Below are 22,491 nucleotides of genomic sequence, written 5' to 3'. Positions count from 1 at the left end.
TTATAGCACTTTTCTTGCAAAGCTAGAAAGTATGTAAAATTAAGTGAACAAGGAATGATAGAAAACAAAGATAAGACAAATTGTTTGGCTCCTTTAAATCATTTTAGGAGACTGCTAAATTATTTTGACTCTCGACACACAAACAACAAGCAGCGTAGTGACAAAAAATGCAATGCATAACATCTTGTAATTTGGTCATAGAGAGCCGAAGTCACGCCCTTCTACTTCCGGCCAATGGGACCTATCTTTCGAAAAAATATGAACGAGAGTCAATGGAGAGATAATAATTATTTTTTGATCCCGTTTGAATTGAGCCATGGATTTCAAATGTGATGTTCGTCAATTTAAAACATTATTTTTCAACCGAAGAAAGTCTCAGTTTATTGTTATACTGTTGAAGTATAAGACTGTGAAAATACGTAATTAGAAAGACTTCACACTTCATGGATGATGTCTCTCTGAAGCTACGATGTCTGTGTGTATCGTACCGGGGATGTAACATTACTCTAATGAGCAGAGGATCTTGCTTGTTCTTTTGCTTACCTGCTGAAAACACTTCACTGGATAAAACACATCAGCTAAGATAACGTTACATGTGTTGTTTAACAGAGCTAAGCTAGCTAGCTAGCTAGCAAGCCGAGCATCAAGCTAGGTGAGGTAGGTTGTGTGAGACGGGAGATGTAGTTCGCTGAGCGGTTTCACACTAAACTAAATGGTACTATGACAAACCTAAGGCTAACTGAGACTTTCTTCGGTTGAAAAATTATCTTTTAAATTGACGAACATCATATTTGTAATCCATGGCTCAATTCAAACGGGATCAAAAAAATAATTTGCCTCTCCCCGTTCACTACCGTTCATATTTTTTCTGAGTTAAGGTCCCATGAGGTCCACCGGAAGGGGCGGGACTTCGGCTCTCTATACAAGCCAAAACTAGGTTTGCTCATCGTATTTTCCCTGGCAGCCTGCTCTAAAGTTCAGGTGATCCAAATGTACAGTTCCTGGGTTTGATTAGATTTTTAGTCAAGTGAAAATACGCTATCATGTAGAAAACACAAAATTTCAGGACATAAAAATTTTCTGGGAACACTGAAACTGAAAGGCCTGAGCTGAGTTGATCAACTTGATTTATGACCAACTGTTATGCTTTAACCACCACAATGACCTCTTGCCACTGAATGCCCTGCTTCATCCCTGTCATTGTTGCACAGCCGTCATCCAGCGCGCTATCAGTGTTGATATCTGCTTAAGCGGCCGATGTGGGGGACACAGCGATGACCAAAACGAGTTGTGGGGTAAACACAAGTTAAGCCGGGACAGCGTTTACATGCAGCGCAGTGGTTTGCTGCAGTGCAAGTCCTCTGGGAGTCCTGAGAACAGCAGTAAACAAAAAGCAAGGAGATGTTGGGAAAATAAGCTAATAAAATCCTTCAACCTTTTGTGATTTAGAATGAGGACGGATGAGTCAGTATTCAAATGTGTGCATTTGATTGGAATGTTTTAGCTAAAAAGAGGGGAAATATGATGTGGAAACATAAAATGGAGAGTAGACTACTCACTACTACACATATACAGTATACTATGTATACAGAGAAAAACATATGCTATTATCAAGGACCTCATTTAGGCCTGCTGGACCCACTGATGGAAAATAATGCTATTGGAATGTTCTGATCCCATCATAACTGGAAAAATTGAGGTCCCGTGTGCTCCAATGTTTTCAAATGATGCAAACATGAACTTTAAATTAGATTTTTGAAACTTTTCTCATTACCTTCTTTTCATGTAACAAGTTGTATGGCCCTTTAAAGAGCCCCATTTAAGTGTGGCGTAATGTCTTCATTTAAATTGCCATCAATGTGTTGAACACAAAAGTTTAAACACTGGTTCAGTATTTTAGAGGCTGCAAAGGCCTTGGCATAGCTTAAATACGCGTTACAGCACATGCACTATGTGTTATATTTCAAACTGGCAGTTTGATCATTTATGAGCTTTAAAGCTCCATTGTGTAATTTTTTGAGTTGATTCTTAGCAAAAAAAAAACTTTGTTCTTTCACAAATCTGTGCTCATTCATGTGTAATTACTTCTACCAACTAATCAAAGTATTCTCGTAAGCGTAGAATCTGACATTCAGAATCATTCAGAATACATACGAGCGACTCGCTCGAATGACGGCAGCCATGTTGCACCTCCATCTTTATAATACATTAGCCAAAGAGGGACATACCTCCATTTTTAAAATACATTAGCCAAAGAGGGACATACCTCCATCTTTATAATACATTAGCCAAAGAGGGACATACCTCCATTTTTAAAATACATTAGCCAAAGAGGGACATACCTCCATCTTTATAATACATTACCCAAAGAGGGACATACCTCTTTTAAATAATTACCAAAGAGGGACATACATTTTATAATAAAAAGAGCATACCTCCATCTTTATAATACATTAGCCAAAGAGGGACATATCTCCATCTTTATAATACATTACCCAAAGAGGGACATACCTCCATCTTTATAATACATTAGCCAAAGAGGGACATACCTCCATTTTTAAAATACATTAGCCAAAGAGGGACATACCTCCATCTTTATAATACATTAACCAAAGAGGGACATACCTCCATCTTTATAATACATTAACCAAAGAGGGACATACCTCCATCTTTATAATACATTACCCAAAGAGGGACATACCTCCATCTTTAAAATACATTAGCCAAAGAGGGACATACCTCCATCTTTATAATACATTACCCAAAGCTCTGGACGGAGCCACGGTGCCTCTGCTAAATAGCCTCAGGAAGGAACTTGTTTTGGTGGAACATGTGTACATTCAAAAGTAGTTTTAGTCGTGCAACAGAAAACTCAGATTGGACAGATAGTCTAGCTAGCTGTCTGGATTTACCCTGCAGAGATCTGAGGAGCAGTTAACCATAGTCCTCACAAATCCACCGGAGGTTAGAACGCCAACACAAAGAAAGAGGAAGGGGACGGACATCCGGACGTAAAGAAGGACACTAGCAGCTAGGCGAGAGTTATAACGTGTGTTACAAAGTGACCACGTTTGTCTCTGAAGTAAAGGCTGGACTACAATAGAGCTGTTTGGAGCAGTTTGTGAACAGTGTTTTCTGTTGGAGATGGTAAGTCCCTTTGGGGGGGGACTTTGGGCTTTTTCACTTTGTAAACCTATAACATGCACAAAAAAGATATATAACACAATAAAGGAAAGGGAAAAAGCAAAAAAGCATAATATGAGCACTTAAAGACAAGTGATGAAAAGGATAGGACAGACACATATGAGACATGACAAGGTAAGAGAGACACAACAATCAAAAAAGGATGGAAATACAGATCAGCTTAAGTAATCAACAGAGATATAATACATTCAGATGTGTCTGTTCATTGAAAACCTGAGCATGTGTGCAGTAAATCCTACTGTGCGGTCCCTCCCAGGTACCTGTTAAGTCTCGACCTCAGGGGCCGAGTTAATTAAGTGCAATACACACCTGCCATGTTGCAGAGCATCACGTCATTTGACTCTATTTGACGTCACCTGTAATATAGACAGAAGAAGTATGGACAGTAGCTGGGATTTGGGGATGGCTGTGGCATATGTCCAAGTGTCCTTGAGCAAGACTCTGAACCCCAAGTTGCTCCCGCAGACGCTGCTATGTGGCTGTCCACTGCGCCTAAAGCTTAGGATGTGTAAAATGCAGAGATTGAATTTCATGACACTGTACGATTGTATGTGAAAAAATAAATAAAGCTCCTTCTATATGCCAAACCCGGGGAGAAACAATTGCTGCTTCTCTGGATCGTTGACATGTGCTGACACTGGGAATAGGACAGTAGCAGATCCTAACAGGTTGGCGGTTGTCAACTCATGGGAATACAACAGTGTCAAGCCACCGCCGGTGTGTAGGCTTATATAACAACAGGTGTTTTGACATGCATCAAATGCTCCCGGTGTGTGTTGCCCTTCAGGAGTGAATGAATGGGATAAATGTTGGAACACTGGATGCCTAAAATTACCCTCCCACTTAGTAACTATATTTCATTGGCAAAAAAATGCATGTTTCTAATTGTCAGTCAGGCTGTAAAATGTGCAACTGCCAGATGTAGGTGTATCACTTGGCTTTTGGTCATTTAATTCATTGTTAAATAGCACCACTGATGTACAATGTCAACTAAGCATTATGGTTGTCAGTGTTATTGCTTAAGGTTGTGGCCCTGTCATGTAGAGCGGTCCTGTGTCTTAATCTAGTTTTAACACCTTTTTTGTACTGTACCTACTGTATTCAATCTATTTCTATACCGTATCTACTCTTACTGGTTATCTGTTCTTGCCTATTTGCAAGAAAAAATCATATTGATTTGAGTTTTGCAATTATTAACTTTTTAACAATGAGCCCAACTTTACAGGCTGGCAGTTGGCTTGTAATTGGATTTTGAGAGCGATGTGCTTGTGTGTGCTTGTGTGTGATTGTGTGCTTTGGTGAATTTGGAGGAGTGACAGTTCACATCTGTCTCTCTCCCTCTATCTCTTTCTCACACACCCACAAACTGCACATTCCCTCTGTTTCTGTATGTGTCCATGAAAGCAGGGGGTCTATACTGGTGTGTGTTAGTGGTTAGTGTGTGTATATGTGTAAAGAGGCAGGAGATTTTTTTTTGTGTGTATATCCAGGGTACATTGTCTGGACAGGGAAAATGAGAATGGATGGGATTGTAATTACTGAATGGAGATATCCACACAGTGTGAAATTAGAAAAGGCTGGGCGAAAACCTCCCACGGGCACAGCCGGTAAAGAGAGAGTAGTTGTCATGGTGATAGGTGAATTCAAACAGGGCTTCGCAAACCTTCAGGGAAAGAGGTGCAAGTGTGTGAGTGAGTTTTTCCTTTATGTGCGTGTGTATATGTGTGGGGTAGTGGAGGTTTGGGGTGTGTTTATGGATTTTTTTTTGTGAAAGAGAGAAAAGTTGCTGCGACCTTGATGAAGACTTGCAGGGTGTTGTGTTTTCAATTTTTCTACATTCAAATGCACAGTGAGTCGCACCTGGGCTGAAAGTTTGTATAAGGGCATCATTTCAGTTGTACATGCCCCCCTTTGAGTGACTCACTCAGCTTAGAGTTGAGGAAAATCCAGATACACTCTAATCTGTACATGCCTCTGTAGTTGTGTCTCCATTAACATATAATTATGCACATTTTGAAGTATTGCGTTAGAAAAGCTGGATGGAAACGGCAACATTTGATTAAACGTCCTCAATTGCGCAAAAAGGTTTTTATGCTTAATTGAGGTGGTTTTTGCTTTTGTTGAAAAAGAACTGATGCGTTAAATGGGATATGGGCACACCTTTGCCGGATAAGTTCTGCCGTAACAAACATTTAACTCACTGGACTAATCAGCTGTTACCGCTGTCAGCGTCTTCCTGGTTATTACCATAATACATCTTTGTCTCTGGACAGCATTAAAGGGTCACTACTGTTTTTTTTTTAAACCTGGACCCTATTTTCCTATGTTTTTGTGTCTAATTGACTCATGAGAACAACAATCTTTGACATTGGTCCAGTATTAAGCAAGGAACAGCAGCGGTGAAACAAGCTACAATGTAAGTTAATAGGGCAATTGTATTTACCTTCACAAAAGTGCTCGTTTTGAAAGGATTTCTAAGGAGGTCGACCTTTCTGTTAGAGTAAGATCCTTTTTTTAAACATAAAAACATCCGTGAAATTGCATTCGCTAAAGCCACCAGACTCCATGTAAATAAACAGTCATTTTAGCATCGTAAAATACACTTTATTCAAAGTCGGCAGAAACAAAATAAAACTATGAAAAGTCGTTTTGGGTCATGTTTCTACTTTTCCATCCATCACAACTCTAGTTTTGGTTGAAATAAACACAGAGTTTACTGATTTACATGTGAAAATATGTTGGCTCTATACACGCTAAAATTATTGCTTTGGTTACGGTGGGGCAACCGTTAATGCACTGAATGTAATTCTAAATCTGAATGTAACATACTGTGTTTATACAATATATTGCTTTATAATAAAAATAAAGTTGTCCTCCGAAGAGGGTGGTAGGAAAAAAAAGAAAAAAGAAAAAAATAAAAGAAAGAAAAAAAAGTATGGCTTATGGAGTCTGATGGGTTTAGGGCTAGCGACTTCAGAGCTGTTTCTGGTTCAACAGAAAGGTCTTAAAGGTCTATCTCTGTAGAGATCAGACACTTAGAATATTAATCTGAGTCTGTCAGTGGCAAAATGAGCACTTCTGTGAAGGTAAATACAAGTTGGACAATTGCCCTAATAAATCTCAGTGCAAATTATTTCAGGAAGATGTCAAATAACCCAATCACTACTCTTTCTTCTTAAATCAAATCAGCTGTTTAGAGGCGTCACTTTTAGTTAAACCAATCAGACTTCACCATGAAATTTAAGGACCAATCACAGCATTACAACTCTGCTTTAAATCTGTTCTCTCCCTGTGCTGTCAGCTGTCGTTTCAGGCAAAGCGCTCAACCTCCCCTGCCGCCTCCGGTCATCGTTTTTCCTCCAGCTGACTGCTCCGTTGCCTCCTTCGATCTGGTCTCTGGCCTCCTTCTCCGCCGCCACCAGTGTCTAGACTCCATCGGGGGTTATGTCCTGTTTCTCTACCCCTTTAAAAAATGTTATTACAATGATGGAGTCTAATCTCCAAAGACTCTGTAAATTTTATTATGCATTGTAGAATAAATCTTTTGCATATCTTCAAACAAAGTCTCTCCTGATTGAATTAACTTACACTGTAGCTTGTTTCTCCGCTGCTGACTGCAGCGATCTCGCTTAATACTGGACCAATGTCAAAGTCAATGTCCAGGTAAAAAAAAAAGGTAGTTACCCTTTAAAGCTATAGTGTGTAGCTTCTGTCTCCCCCGTGAGGAATTCTAAGTAATGACATCAAAACTGTCGGCACGTCCACATGATACAATCCTTCCATGATCTCGTACCCCCCACCGCTCCTCCACTGCTAGTAGCCAAGGAGGACACGAAGGATTAAAAAAACACGATGACTCTTCAGAAGAGGTCATTATCATCATCTGATTGGTAGAGCTGGTAGAGCGGCAGACACCACTCAACTTTTTTTTAGATAAATTAATATAAAATAATTACATTTACAGTACACACGCAATCTGCACTTTTAATACTGTCCTCAAAAATGAAGGCAGCAAAACTGCACAACACTCTCAATACAGGAATTGATTTTTGGCGTCTAAAACTACAATTTATTTATCCATGGTGCCCAGATGATAAATCCCTTGTTGCCCCCCCCATACTAATGTTCTTTTTTGATGCCGGTGAAGATGACAGGCTTCCCCTCTGTTGACAGAGGCATCATGGCAGGATAGAAATAGAGATAGACTTGGTTCACTGACAAGCTACAATGCTTTGAATGTGGCCATGACAGTATCTTGGAGTAGATTCCAGCGTGGGGTCCACTTAAAACATTGGCAGTGGGCCACCTATTTCACCGTGCCATGACTCCATTACGTAACCCCAAGCCAGAGACAGAGAAAGGGGGGAGGGGGGGATTCCTTTGTCACAATGATGGCCTCCTTTTATCAGTACGCCATAATAATGAGCTTGTTCATCACCTAGGGAAAGAGAGAGTAAGGGAAGGGGGGATTCAGAGGGGGAGGAAGGCTGAAGAATTCCCATCCATCAGGCACCGAACCCATAGTCTGGCCAGAGCCCCCGCCCCCTCAAATACCCAGACCTCTTCATCACTGTCTGTGTATACAGGGTTGGGACAGCTATACAGGCCTAAGTACAAGGGAGGAAAAAAACCAAATGCTCCTACAAAATATTATATATATATAGATATATATATATCTATATAGATATATATATATATAGATCCTGAACACCGGAACTGGATCATGTTGCTGTGCAGAAATACAGCAGAGCATCCCTTTCCTGTCCAGATATCCTGGTTGCTCGTAAATATTTAGAGCTGACACTTCAGCAGAATGGATGTTGGCTCTCATGGAACTCTTTTCAGTGGAAAGTCCACACAAATTACACACATTGTAATATAATAGAAATAAAGTTATGGTTGTGGGCTGTAATTAGGAAGTGTATATTTGAATCTTTCTTTCGGTCCCCAGATTGGTTTCTGTTTAAACCTAGTCAACTTTCTGTTAACACATCTCTTTCATCATCAATGTTTTTCATCTTGAAATGTAAACCAGTAATAAATAAAATAAAAAATAAAAACTGTTGACGGTGTGTTCCTTTGATTATCTAGAGTAACAGGGACTGTTTCTGGAAAGAGCTACTGTTGAATTCTGTAATTGTAATTTGAATGTAATTTTCACCTCTATTGTATCAGGGTTGAATTGAATCCGGGATGAATTAAATCAAAACCATAGATTTGTAACTATATTTACTTATGCTGATATCATTTTAGGATTGTTGCATTAATTCAAAGTCACTGGACAAAATCAGCTAATTGCCCAAATGTAAATGGTGCATTATAAGCCACTGGAGTCCAATATTTCATATTGGTGAATGTGTCAAATTTGCAGGATTCTGTCTTGGCTTTTTGTGGCTTGATATGAATGATTTTCAACCGGAAGGTTCCCAGGTGACAAGGACTTGACGGACTGCCATCCCCATGTGGGGTCGCTGACCTCCACTTTCCTTCTGGTTTAACAAGCAACCCCTGCAGGCCCACAGGACATTTGAGCCCTGAGGAGGGGGAGGACTGTGTGTGTATATACATATGTGCATGTGAAACCCTGCTGTGGGGAAGATCTTGTTCTCCTGGTCCAGCTTGAATGATCACTGATAGCTCTGAATATGAATACTGTCTCTACTCATGCTCAAGCTTTAACCAGGGCAGAGATTCAAATGAGACAAGCAAAGCATTTGATATCCACTGGAGCTGCCCCATGACAACTGTACTGTAGTACTTACAATGCAGGAGCTGTAAAATGGTAGAGATAAATGTGTCTGTTAAAGCAGCGGCCCCCAACCGTTTTCACGTAAGACATATTTTGACAGGCCAGTCTTCAAGGTGTGGCGGACAAAGACAACAAAATAAAATAATACGACCAGCATGAAAACAAATATCTAATAATATATGAAAACAAATGTAAAATGCATGAAAAACACAATTTATCTTAACGATGTATGAGTAGTAGCCCTGCGCTTGTTTCTGTGCAACCAAACGGTTCCATCTGGGGGTAACGGGTCACAGTGACACCTGTAGTGCGTTCCTTATGTCCAGTTTATTCTGTGATTTTGTTTTGTCACGGCAGAAAATCGGGATGCTTGGTCCCCATGTGCCGATTAGGATTTGAAGGCTTCATTGCCTCATTTGCTAGCTTGTCGCCACATATTATGCAAAGTGGGCTTGGCACATGAGAATCACGTGTTGCAATAAATCCGTATTTTAAGTAGGACTCCTGGTATTGTCTGTTAAATGTATTTTTCTTTGAAGTTGTAGGCGCCTCTTCCGCGGGCCTTTTCCCCTGAGCAAAAACATTCTGCAAAGACATTTGTTTACTCACTTTTTAGCAAGTTGGGGGGCAAGTGGGCTTCATTGAGAAATATCACGTGACATGTCAAGAAGAAGACACGTGCGAGAGACGGGACAGAATCTGGTAATTTTTCTAAATAAAACATCTTGCAAACTGATAATCAATTAAATGGAAATAATGTTATTTCTTTCTTTCTGTGCTGCCTGGTACCAAATGACCCACGGACCGGTACCGGTCCACGGACCGGTGGTTGGGGAACACTGTGTTAAAGGAAACCAATGCTTGTCAGCTGCGTACAAAGCCCAGCAGGTATCAAGGCTCAAACTTTGGAAAATTTCAGTGCAACAATTCCTAATTCCAACCGTGAAATGTACATTTTCTCCCTCAAATACATTTGACATTGAATTGCTATTCCTTACTTCTCACATAATTCCTTCAAATTAGATTTATAGAGGAACTGGGGTGAAGGTATTGTAGCGGTAGGAAGTGGAGTAACAGGTCTAGTCAGGCACGACTGTAGGATCCTTAGTTCATGTCCTGTGTATGGGTTTAGGGGATTATGGTTAAAATCAGGAAGAGTTTACAAGTTCTACAAATACACACAAATGATGAAATGAATGGTGGATTTAGGCTAATTCTGACATTTTTAAGACCTAATATTTTTTGAATTGGTTGGTTTACATGAGAAAACATCAGCACCAGCATCTAAACTCTCTTGTCCTATCACATATTATTACATATTTACATAGGCCTACATTGAATGAAGAGGCTACATCTTAATGAAGCTCAGCGTAAATTCTTTCAGGAAGACTTCTATGCTTCACATGTCTCTCCCTCTCTCTCTCTCTCTCTCTCTCTCTCTCTCTCTCTCTCTCTCCCCCCCAACCTAATCAGCTGCATTGTCATCAGCTGAATGTGGGCGTTTACTCATTCAGTGAAACCAACCAGATTTGACACAATCTCTTTGAGCTATCGCGTTGTTGCATTCAAACTTCAAATCTGTTCTACTCTCTGCTGCTGTCCCCCCCCCATTCACTTCCAGTTCTCATCATTCCCAGCAGCCAGGGTTCCTCCATCAGAAGCCCCGCTCCACATCACATCCATCCAGATCTCCAGGCTTCCGTTATCACTTCATCACCTCCACCAGTGTCTAAACTCCATCGGGGGATGTTCCTATATATCCACGGCCTCTATACCCCTTAAAGATTAATATTGTGATGGAGTCTATTCGCAAAGACTCTAAACATATCAACATATTATGCACCATGTTCATTAAACTTATTTCACTCTTAAATGAAGTCGCTCTTGATTAAAATGGAGTCTAATCACCAAAGTCTCTCTCTATTGGCTTTATCTCAGTAGATATTGTTACACATTTTCCAATTGACCTCACTTTATTAAATACATTTGTGAGGTTTAAATAACTATACCTGCCTTTGTTAATGTTTGCAATGCATGCTCTGTATCTTTAACTAGCTGTGACCACAACCATTAGTCTGATGGTTCTTAAAATACAAATACAATATCTAGAAATAAGTAAGGCCATGTTTGAGTTTGTCACGGCCATGCTTATTTCATTGATATAAATTCTATTATTGTGTCCACAAAATAATTATGTAATAAATAAATAAAGTGTGGCAATGCAAATCGAGATTGCGCCCAATTCCCCAATACTTGGAAAAACCAACTCCCCAAAATGAGAGCAGGGCATATGAGATCCTTTGAAAGACAGCATCAACATTTTGGCCTTTCAGAAGATTTCTTTTCAACAGGGAGTCTCCTCAGGAAATGAAGCTTCTCATTTCCTGTATCAGTATGAATAAATATGACTGTTCTTTATTTATTCTCTTTTCCCTTTCTTTACTTATTTTATTACATTGCACAGTTTTTAGTTCTGGCAATTTAAATTAAAATAGCAATAAATATATTTTTGGAAAAGTGCTTCAATTATTTCGGGGCTTTGGGGTACGGAGCGTGGCAGGCTCGGCGGAGCAGTTAGAGCTGAAGCACTTTGTGCCTGCAATCGGAGATGAAGAGGCTATTTGTCTGTGTAGTGTGCAGAGCTCTTATCAGGGATTTGTTTGTGGCACAACTTAATTTGCATACATTTCTTGGAGCGTAAGATGAAAACCCGCCGCTTTTGGCTGGAGCCGGAGGAAGAGATTGTCCTCACATGCACATTCCACTTACCTGCTCACATCGTTGCTCTTTTGTGGAACTTGCGATAAGCTTTCCATCTCAATATCCTGATCACGAATCTGTAAGAATTACATAATATTCTCATTTTTGCCAGATCTTTCCATGCCTTAAGTATCCCAGCTTCTTCCATAGGGAGGATTGGATCATGAGATGACTGTATTTAAAGGATAACTCCAGTTTATTACAAGTTGGGTCTTATGTTCACAGCTTTGACCGACATTTCTATCAGTCATGATAACGCTGTACTCAGCAAAGTACTTGCTGAGATCTGAGAACACAATGACAATGCAATGTTGAACCAAAACTGGAGTTAAAAAGGGAAATTTGTCTCTAAACTCTAGGCCAGTTAACAGTTTGGGTCACAACTGTACAGTTTGCTGGCTAATATCCATACTTTTATAGATCCCCAGTGGGGAAATATAATATGGGGTTTGTTTCAAACCTGTATGACCGTATTGCTTGTGTTTCTGACACCACTGGATTTCTCTTTAGTAATGTTGTTGTTTTTAGCTTCACCATTTTAGCAATTAATGAATTGCGGATTAATCTGCTGCCGAAAATAGTCCCCAACAAATGCATTATTTATTCCTGTTTGACCTAGTGGCCAGCTGTTTTGGGGAAATACTGAGACGGTTTTAAAATATTTGCATTGTAATTCCAGACCAGGGTAAGTTGCGACTAACGTATTGAGAGACGGACCAAAGCATTGTTGGATTTGGTCTTTTTCTATGTGATTTATTGACAATAAAAACAATATATAATAACACCAGTCAATGTTATTATTACTGATAGCATCTATGGCCAAACCAGGCAAATAAGAGCAATTTGTAATAAACCAGAATAATCCTTTAATATAAAGGTTATGAAATGATGGATAGCTGCCATCTAAGTAGGCCTACATGGTCCTGGTTCTACTTGAAGAATCCCCTAACCCTTACCCTAACCCTGACCCAGTATGGGGTAGTTCTAAAAAGGGGGTAACAGAGATCATTTCTCCTTTGGGAACCTACTGACCATCCCTTAAACAGAGACTTCCTGGCTGACTGTGTCCTGGGAGGGCTGCAGGAAAAAAAACAATAAAAACGACATGTAGATCCAATAAATTCTTTTTATCGATTTTCCAATAAAAAATACATTCATACAGTAACTATTTTACAAAACAATTTCAACTGAAAAAATCTTGTTATGCCATAAAACAAACAAAAATAGAGCCTCATATTTTATCTCCATGTTTATCCAATAACGTTTCTCTAGCTAAAGATAGGGCGCCTTCGCAGGTCTTTCAAAAGTTGATCATCACATTGCAAAAAACAAATAAAAATAAGAATACTTTGTGGGCAACAGAATGCAAAACGGTGACAATTCAAGTGTCCAGAACAATTCATGTTCAAAAAAAGATTTTTTTTCTTGAAAGATGATAGGCCACAGGTGTATATGCAATTGATGCCGTTACAGAAGCAAATGAAGGAGAATGGAGTGTGTCTATTTTACAATAATTCATCCGCCTTTTGCCTTTATTAGTTAATCTTTAGAAACAACACACTGCACTTGTTTTTGGTCCCATTGCCTTTCAAAATAGAAGTTTCCCTACAAAATTCTTAGTTTACAATGTACATATCTTTGCATTTTTGACATTTCTCAGTGTATGGACTTCCTTTAATGTTGATCAGGTTCTCCTGTACAGCTGTAAGATTGAGTGACAGACATCAACAAGATTTATTACCACTTAAATCAGCCATACCCTCAAAGCAGATACGTTCTTTTTCAACACGTACATGTGTCTTACTTTAAACACAACTTTATCCAGTAAAGACACAGTGGCTCCATAATGTTTTCAACAAAAAGCTAAAATGGTGATGGGGTTTGTCCAATTGTGAAACTGATGGGGATTTCAATAAACCTGAAAGATCAGAGAATTGTATCAACCCACAGAGGAGTGCGTTGAAGTCATGAGCAGTAACTAAAGTTAAAACATGCATACAGTGAAGGTGGTACAGACATACATCTGGTCCTGGTCTTATCTCAGTTCAACTGCAGACACAGACAGAAACATCTAGACCTGCAGCAAGGCTCAGCTGAACTGGTTTGACTGGTTTTGGTACCGTTTAGTCAGATCAAGGGTTGTTTAAAACCAGGGCTGAGTAAAGATGCTGACTCACCCTGAGGGCGAGACTTACTTACAACATCAAACAAGACTCAGTATTCAGAATGCAGTCATTATTCTTAGGGACACAAGCTTTTCTTTAGAGACTAGAAGCTTCGGACATATCAACAGATATAAATGGCTGCAGCGAAAATGTTTTCTTTGCAGTAAATCTTAATTTTTTCAAAACCTTGGTGGCTGAGCATGCCATATTTCATGAGAACATTTTTCCAAGACTCTGTACCTTTGACAGCAAATTACAGTCCATCAGAAGTGCATTCACAACACCTTATACTACAAGGTAGTAAACCTTTACAAAACTGAGTTGCTTTTTATGATTTATATTTGATATAGTTATATGTTCAAAAAAGAATGCACAGAAATGTAAAAATGGCAGTCATTATGAAGCTGATATTTAAGTTTTTTTCATTTTTTTTTAGGAGTTTAGAGGAGTCTGTGGCAAGAGGAGGCAGACTGTACAGATCAGAGCCTTCATAAAGCAATTCAATAACGCACTAGTGCCTTGCAACCCCCTTTTGGTGTGTGTGTGTGTGTGTGTGTATGAGTGAGAGAGAGAGAGTGAGAGAGAGAGAGAGAGACAGAGAGAGAGAGAGACAGATCTACTTGACAGGACAAGGCCACTTACATAAGGCATCAGTAAGGTCAACAGTGCATTTACAGATAGAACAAAAGAAAAGAGCAAAAGTGAAGAAAAGGAACGGAAAGCCGGCGATCAAGACAGTTGCCAAGCAATAGTGGTATTCCCAACTTATCAAGAAAATTTAAATAAAAACAAAATGACTGCCTTATGTGTTTTGTACAATACTATGATATTGAGTAATATGAAGGTAGCTGCTCTTGAAGGGAATTTTGCTGTCCTATAAGCACACAGGCGAGCTACACATCCCAAGATCCCATGCAACTTCTGTTATAATGGAAATAACTGTTGGTGTATAACCGTTGTTTTTGTTGTTTTGTTACTAAGATAAAGAGCTTACACAATGGACAACAAAATGAGCTTTATAGCGTGTATGTTTTGAGACAGGCTACGTAATACATTGCACATTTAATAGCTGCACTAAACAAAACGACCTCCTGTTTGAATAAGGAGCCGTAATTCCACATCTGGGCAGAAAGGGGGCGCTCTCTAGCAAATCAGCTCTGCAAAACATGTCCCTACTCCCGTCCACAGCCAATAGACTCAAACAGCACAGACAGAACCTTTTTTTTTTTTTGCTTGCATTCATTCTGAGTGAGACCACAAATATTCCCCCATAAACCTCCCTCGCATAACATCACCCGCTTCATGTAATTCACTCGCAGTTCCACAATGCAAGCTCCATCCGCTCCATAAAGCCAGCACAGGCATCCAGTCACAGGCACTCACAGTCCCCATGCGTACAGGCAAACACACTGTCATTGGAGGAACGGCACCCCTGCTGGAGTCCCATAATCCTCCAGGAAAAAAGCGTTGAACACCATACAGAAGAGTCTTTTTCCGTCTACTCCAGTCCAGATTTTCCCCAATTATTATTATTATTTTTTTTACATTTTTAGGTTCTCTCCCTGCCCCCCACCCCCCGCTCCTCCGTAAAGCCTTTCAAGAGCAATCTCCACAGCGAGGTGTTGGAGGCACTAAGTATGGTGCAAATAATAGCCTGCGTTGCTTCATCTTTTTCCACCGACTGGAACACGGCGGTGCCCCTGTTAACGCTCCCAGGACACGCCGGCCTCGCTGATCCCCCAAAGGTCAGGACAACCAACCAGAATCATCCCTCAGAGATCTGGACACGGAGGCCATCTAAATGTGCCTCTTCATGTGCAGCGCCAGGTGGTCAGAACGGGAGAAACACCTGGGAAGAGAAGACAGAGAGAAGATTTAGCTGTTGGGTTTAAGAACTAAAATGTTTTCATATAAATATATTGTTTTCTTATATCCAGAGGTATGGTTGAATGAAGAAAAGGGAAAACCTCCTGTTTTTCTGAGCATTCAGATTTGTTGGCACTTAAAGTAGTTGTTTTCACACATCTAGGAGACATCTTAGATGTCAGAAATGTCTGATATTAGACAGTTCTGTTTTGCCTACTCTTTGGTCTGTACGATAGGACATTGTGTTAGGTTCAGGGACAGACCCCATGCTTCGCTCAGTCGGGTTTCCTGTCACTAGGACTGGACATTTAAAAAATTGCTGTATTCAACTTTGTATTCAACTTGCTTTTCATCCAACCCGTTGACCATCGGCCCATTCTTGAACCTCACTCACCCCTCCACCTAACGTGTCATTTCGATAAACCAATTTGCAGACATAAGTGGTGGTCTTTGTTAGTGAGTGAGTGCTTAGCACCAAAGGTAAAGAGAAGGGGATTACAGATTCACTGGGATGTTTGGAAGTTAATATTCTGGGAATCCTTTGAAAGAGGCATTAAACAAACACTTTGCTCAAGAGACAATTTGCCGCACACAAAATAAAAACTCTTGACTGCCTCGGCTGCTTGTAATGCTTTTTCCCTTTTTGTTCTTGTTAAAGGTGACCCAGGTTACGTGTCAACTTTCATGCACATTCTCTGACTCTCCAGCGCGCTCACCTGTCGCAGTGGCTGCATTTGAATGGCTTTGCTCCAGTGTGCTTTCTGAAGTGTCGAGTGAGTTCATCACTTCGTGCAAAGCGCCACTCGCAGCCCTCCCATGAACACCTGTAGGGCTTCTCACCTGCAAATAATAAAAAAAAAATAACAATGATCAGGAAGTGCAATCTTTGTCAAAAGGTGTTTAAAGATTTCAAAACCTTAAAGGCCATCTCATCTCTGCCACTTTCTGTCCTCCACAAAACCTGCAGAAACCTGTTTGTTGACAGTTCACCCATACATAGGTTTATAGACATGATAGTGTTTTGGCAAATAACCTTTTCCATTGAATCTTATCTCGGTGTCTCTTTACTTTTTTCGCCTGTGACCAATGCCATCACTGTTATTTACAGTGCTGATTTCAGAGAAAATATCACCCTGTACAAGAAGGTGCTAAGCAGATAGAGCTGACTCCTGTAAGTTGAAGAGAAAAACAACCTTGTGCCTTGGTTGTTTTCAGAGCTGTGGAATGCAGCTTTAAGGAGCTGCTCGAGTAGACAGCTTATGTAATGGGGGCGAGCTGCAGGAAAAAATAGAGCCTGTTCTTAATGGTCCTGAAGGCCATTAACTATGTGGCTAACACGGTCAGTGAAGGATGCTAGGAATGTGACTTCCTCTGCTAATGGGCGGCACAGCTGTAAACAGCCTGACAGAGGTCAAAGGTGACTAGGGAAACCGCTCAAATTGAACCCCGGACAAAACACTGCAAATGGCAGATTCCCATAATTATTTCAGTTTTTTCTTGGACCGTGAATGCAAACGGGTGACTTTTCCGAGTCTTTTCCCATGGTGAAATCTGAGAACTGTTGATTTGTTTTCAGGATCCACATCCTCTGGGTGCTGCTCGGCCACAAAGGCACATCCCCCCCCCCCTTCCTGTCTCTCGCTCGCTCTGTCTCCCTGTCTTCCCCTGCACGAAGTCACGTTCCTCTGTGTGAATTAGGTCACAGTTGAGGGCATTCCTCCTGACAAACTATTCAAAGTATGTGGGAGTGTTTTCAGCACTTTGAGCAGGAAATCAACACCGAAGTTCATCTTACTCGCACTTTCCAGAGGTTTTCACTCTTCAGATGAGTTGAGAAGGTTTTACTTTGCAAAAAAAGAAAAGGTGTGGACACCGGAAAATCTGATGTCCTAACCTGTCAAGGCTCCTGTGAGTGTGCACTCCTGACATTTGCATGGCAGTGACAAAACATCTTTACCTGTGTGCGTCCGCTGGTGTGCTTTGAGGTGCGAGCTCTTGGTGTACACCTTCCTGCATCCGTTGAAGTGACACCTGTGCACCCGCCTCCTGCCGTCAGGCGACGCCTCCCCGCTGGTCAGTCCCGACCTCTCTACGCTCCTCTCTATGCCCCCAGTCCTTATTTTCCCAGGCGAGTGCAGCACAGTCTGTATCCCACTCCACACCTTGGCGACAGAACCCTCCTTGGCCAGCTCCGGCGAGGACGGCGGAGTGCTGATGATGGCCGAGCCCAGGTCTTCGCCACCGTCGCCCATAATGTCAGTCATAGAGCTGGAGGAGAAGTCCAGAGTCGGGGAGAGCTCCTCAGAGCTGTCCGAGGCCTCGCTGCTGGCGTCCGAGTTGAAGCCGCCGGCGTCCAGGTGCTGGCTGTCCTGATTGTCTTCCTCCTCCTTGATGCGGGGGATCTTTGGGTCCGACTCGTTGGACTTGTCCCCGCAGGCGAGCATCAGCTTGCTCCACAGGTCCTCCTGGCTCTCAAACTTGAGGTCTGTGGCCGAGACGTAGGGCTCGCTCTGGAGGTACCTCTCCAGCTCCAGGCAGGTCTGTGTGGAGGGAAGACGAGATAGCAGTGAGTTCACGGGTGCCCAGAGCCTGAGGCCTGTAACACAACACTTCTCTTCAACAGGAAAGTCCCTAAAACACCACCAAAAAAAGTGACTTCTTTTCACAGGGAACACAAACTGTGGTGTTCTACTCTACACTGGGTGTATTCTTAGCAGCAGCAGCAGCAGCAGGAGGGGGAAATGCTGTGACACTGAAACACCACTGGCCCTGCTTCCTTCCTGCCTGCAGGAATGAGGCAAGACACAATGTCCTATGCAGAGGATAGTCAAGTACGTTCTGGGTCCTTATCAGGGAAGATTACAAGCACCACATTTCCTTCTGAGAGCATGCAAGAACTCTTATCCGCGAACGCTTGTGTGATTGTGTGTGTGCGGGTGCGTGTAGGTGTGTGTTGGAGTTGATCATGAAATTTACATATGCTACAGAGCCCCCCCATTGGGTTAGGGAAGTGCTTGTAGATTTTTTAAATCTATCAATTATTCAAGATAATGTGGATTTAATAATGCATTTGGAGGCATCGCTAGAAATAACATAGCACACCAGGGACTGAGAGGAGGGAGGTCTGGTTCATGGGGGTTCATAAAGAGCCGGCCATGAATACTGCAAGAGCCGCTGTGGATTGTGGGCCTATTTTCTCTGAAGAGGAAGTGAGAGAGCACTTCCTCAACCCACTGCAGTCAGCGAGCACAGGCCAGACATGAGGGCAGCTAATAGGCCCGTGCAGTTTCCAAATGAAGCAGATCACAATGTACAGCCAAAATGAATGACAACAGAAGTGAATGGAACAGGGATACCCCCAGCTTCAGGTCACACAATAAATCTGAAGGGTCACAAGATGATTAGCAAACTGAGTAAGAAGAACAATTTTTTTTCTTAAACCTTATTTTAAAGTGAATTCTGGAGTTTTACCTCGGCAGGTCTCTATATGTCTAATATTAAAATAAGCCTCCCTGAGAAGGTAATATCCCTCTATGCAACATAAGCTGCATCACTGGGTTATTTAAAAGAGTGTGCGGACTCTGAGGTAACATTATTATATTTTATAGAAACACTTCATTAAAAAAACAGGACAAGCATCAGCAATAACATTCAAATCATATAGTGATATCATAAATGGATTACAAACTTGGAACTTACAAAAGCATGGTAAGGTCAATACATGATGTTTAACTCAGGAACGCACGTTCAACCGACATGCCTAAGGTAGGGAAAGGTCACTCTACAGGTTATCACCCTTTATGTCTAAAATAGGAATATTATGGTAACGTCGTAGTAATTTGCTAATGAGAGAGAATGCATTCAAGGCAAATGTTTGTCGTCAGCAGTGCTGGATAAATCCCAGGCGAGCTTTAAATGCCTGGGAGGGCGACTTGGCCCGAAGCCCGAGGAGATCTAATAGACGGGGAGACAGAAGGAGACTGAAGCGGATTGCCAATTCATTTCATTCCCCAGGCCGAACAAGAAGCGACTTTCGCCCTCCCCTCGCTTCAAGTATAAAACTCCACTGTTCTGTCATCCAGGGGCCGCGTTGTCGAGCCAAATTGGAATAGAAATCAGGCTCTCTCTCTTTCTCTCTGTCAGCCTGTCACTCTCTCATCTGTGTATGTGTGTATGTGTGAAACAGAGAGCAACAGCGAGCTAGGTAGAGAGAGAGAGAGAGAGAGAGAGAAAGAGGGGGAGAGTGGAAAGAGAGGAGGAGGAGGAGGAGGAGGAGGTGATCCGCGCAAAGACGCACGGCTCGCTACTCAGTCGCTTAATCTGCAACAGATCGTGTTTTCATATGATCACAAGCCAATGTATCATATGTGAACATATCAGCAACAAGCAAACCTTACATTATCTGTAACAATGCTAAAACATAAAAAACTACAAGTCATATCATAGATCATAGTCATATCATAGTAGTAGTGTAAGAAATTCAAAATAATCACATGGAAGTATAACAAGGTACCTAAAAGTCACTGTGTTGTACCACCGGCACACTTTTAGAGCATATGGAAATGTCATAGGAATAAAAGAGATCTGTCATTAAGGGAACTTGCATCACTTCCCCTAAAAAAAGCATGCAGGGCGACTTTAAACGGGGAAATTGATAGGAAATAAATAAAACGTGGAGTTCCGTAAACAACTTTGACATTTGCACGTCTACACGCAGTTGTCACTGGGAAGCAAGTTCCCCGAAATGACCAACATGCCTCGCACTTCTAGCTACATCAAACCATCGCACGGGACGATCCGTCAGGCTGTGTTCAGATGGAGGGAATAGCGCGTTACCTGCTGCCAGTACTCTTCCAGAGATGGTAAAGCTGAAAAGTATCCGGTGTCGTGCACAATCTGGAGCTCCTGGAAGATGCTACACATGGGGATGACATCCATTTCACTCCTAAGATGCAGCCACAAGTAGAAGCGAATTCAAGCTTGTGGAGAAAACGAAGCGGTGCTGGAGTCTCGGCTGTGCGTGCATGTATGGTCGTCTGGAGCCGTGCGCTTCCACTGGAGGTTTTGGAGCGTGTGACGCACCGAGAGCGCACAACACTGAACTCTCCAAAAGTCTGTCAGCGCACTGTAAACTTCCCCCCCGATTCAAAATTACAGACAAACCCACCCCCATGTGATTACATTACGTTTCGGCACGTTGCCCAATGGGATCGCAGGAGCGCACCGCCCGCCTACCTGACCACCCCTGGCCAATGCCTAGCCAGAGCCGTCTTATCCTGTCTGCTGTGGTTGGTGCGTGGTCCGAAGCGTCTTCGCCTCCCATTGGGCTAAATCTGCGCTATTTTTAGAGCGCTATATAAGCCAGACTCCTCGTACCAAAAACGAGGAAGTGGACTTTTCTATTGATTCAAGTGGCGTAGCTTCTCCGGAGCCGGCTGCTGGCGGCGGCTGTGACGCTACGCTCCAGTCTCTAAATAGACGCACATCTCCACATATAGGCTACACTACGGACAGCTCTCCTCTTGGCGACTCAAGCCTCGAATGTAAAGAGGAGAGTCTGCAAAGCAAGACTCGCATCGGTTCAGCGTCCCTCCTGTCTGTAGAGCGCAAATCAGGCGTTATGATGTTCAGAGGTGTCTGCAGACGCATGGGGACCGTCCAAGATCTGATCCATTTTTGCAGTCTATGAAACAAATCAGATAGACTTCTGCTTTTCATGGCTGTCCAGATATCTATGAGTATTATTATGAGTCTCCTTGTCCCCGTAGAGGCAGTTTAATAAGCTATTAAATGATAACAGAGTTGCCATAAAGATGATTATTCACAAAATGCTGTGCAGGTTATTGTAGTGGCAGCAGCTTGAGACGTATCACGAGGGACAGGTTTGCTTCTGCAGGAGATAATGTGCATGTGTGTGCGCACATGTGTGTGCGTGCGTTTTAAATCTCAATCACCTGTGGCTTTTTCTTTCTACAAAGGAGAGCTTACGTTTGCACCAAAGCACGTTTAGTACTATTATCAATGACGATCATCAACCACATTGCCGGTTTACTTGTTTCCTCTAGCAGGAAGAACAAGAGGTAAAAAAGAAAAGAAAAAAAAGCGTGGGCCACCCATGGTGCATGGGGATAGTTTCTAATATAAGATCCACACACACATATATATATATATATATATATATATATATATATATATATCTCACAGCTTCAGAATTACATGTTATAAATACACACTGGCACTCTTCCAGAAATGTATTTGCCTTTTTCCTCCTTTGAATGTAATCATTGCTCTGCAGTGATCAGTGCTACCCCACTTCCCTTCCCCACAGATCAAAGAAAGCATGAATATTAATCAGAGGTAATGGGCCTACATGCTGATATATGAAGAGATTTATGTCCTCGATATGTGCTCTGCTTCAGGCTTTATTACCCTGTTAGCATAAAAACTTCATTTGTAAAATGCCATAATGTCATAAAATCTCAATAGTTCATTATTCCAGGGCTTTAAAATACAGGTGATCCAGTCCGTGAAATAATTAGGCTTTTATTTTGTTAAGTGAGGAGTTAAATTGCCTACTTACCTTTAACTAATATGACAAACAACACTTTAATTGGGTTGAATATGTGCTCTCTATCAGTTGCCACTCTTTCCAGCGCAGCATATCTTATTTAATCTCACTCAAACACTATGACTAATGCTGAGCTATTATTAAGCCCACTAATGCATAACAAACAGTACATGTGAGTA

General features: G+C 41.6%; 1 protein-coding gene across 1 annotated transcript; it reads right to left on the bottom strand.

Annotated features, from left to right (window-relative positions):
- Positions 1 to 12,821: 12,821 nt before the first annotated feature.
- LOC120568674 (Krueppel-like factor 6) lies at positions 12,822 to 20,896 on the bottom strand. Its single transcript, XM_039816328.1, has 4 exons — positions 20,581 to 20,896; positions 17,702 to 18,284; positions 16,461 to 16,584; positions 12,822 to 15,727 (listed from the first exon to the last, which is right to left on the bottom strand). Exons 1-4 carry the CDS (start codon positions 20,680 to 20,682, stop codon positions 15,676 to 15,678), a joined length of 861 nt encoding a protein of 286 aa, XP_039672262.1. The 5' UTR covers positions 20,683 to 20,896; the 3' UTR covers positions 12,822 to 15,675.
- Positions 20,897 to 22,491: the final 1,595 nt, after the last annotated feature.

Source organism: Perca fluviatilis, chromosome 11, assembly GCF_010015445.1.
Source record: "Perca fluviatilis chromosome 11, GENO_Pfluv_1.0, whole genome shotgun sequence".
In the NCBI taxonomy this organism is placed as follows: Eukaryota; Metazoa; Chordata; class Actinopteri; order Perciformes; family Percidae; genus Perca; species Perca fluviatilis.
The sequence above is the reverse complement of the archived record's forward strand: the minus strand, read 5'-3'. Positions and strand labels throughout refer to the sequence as shown.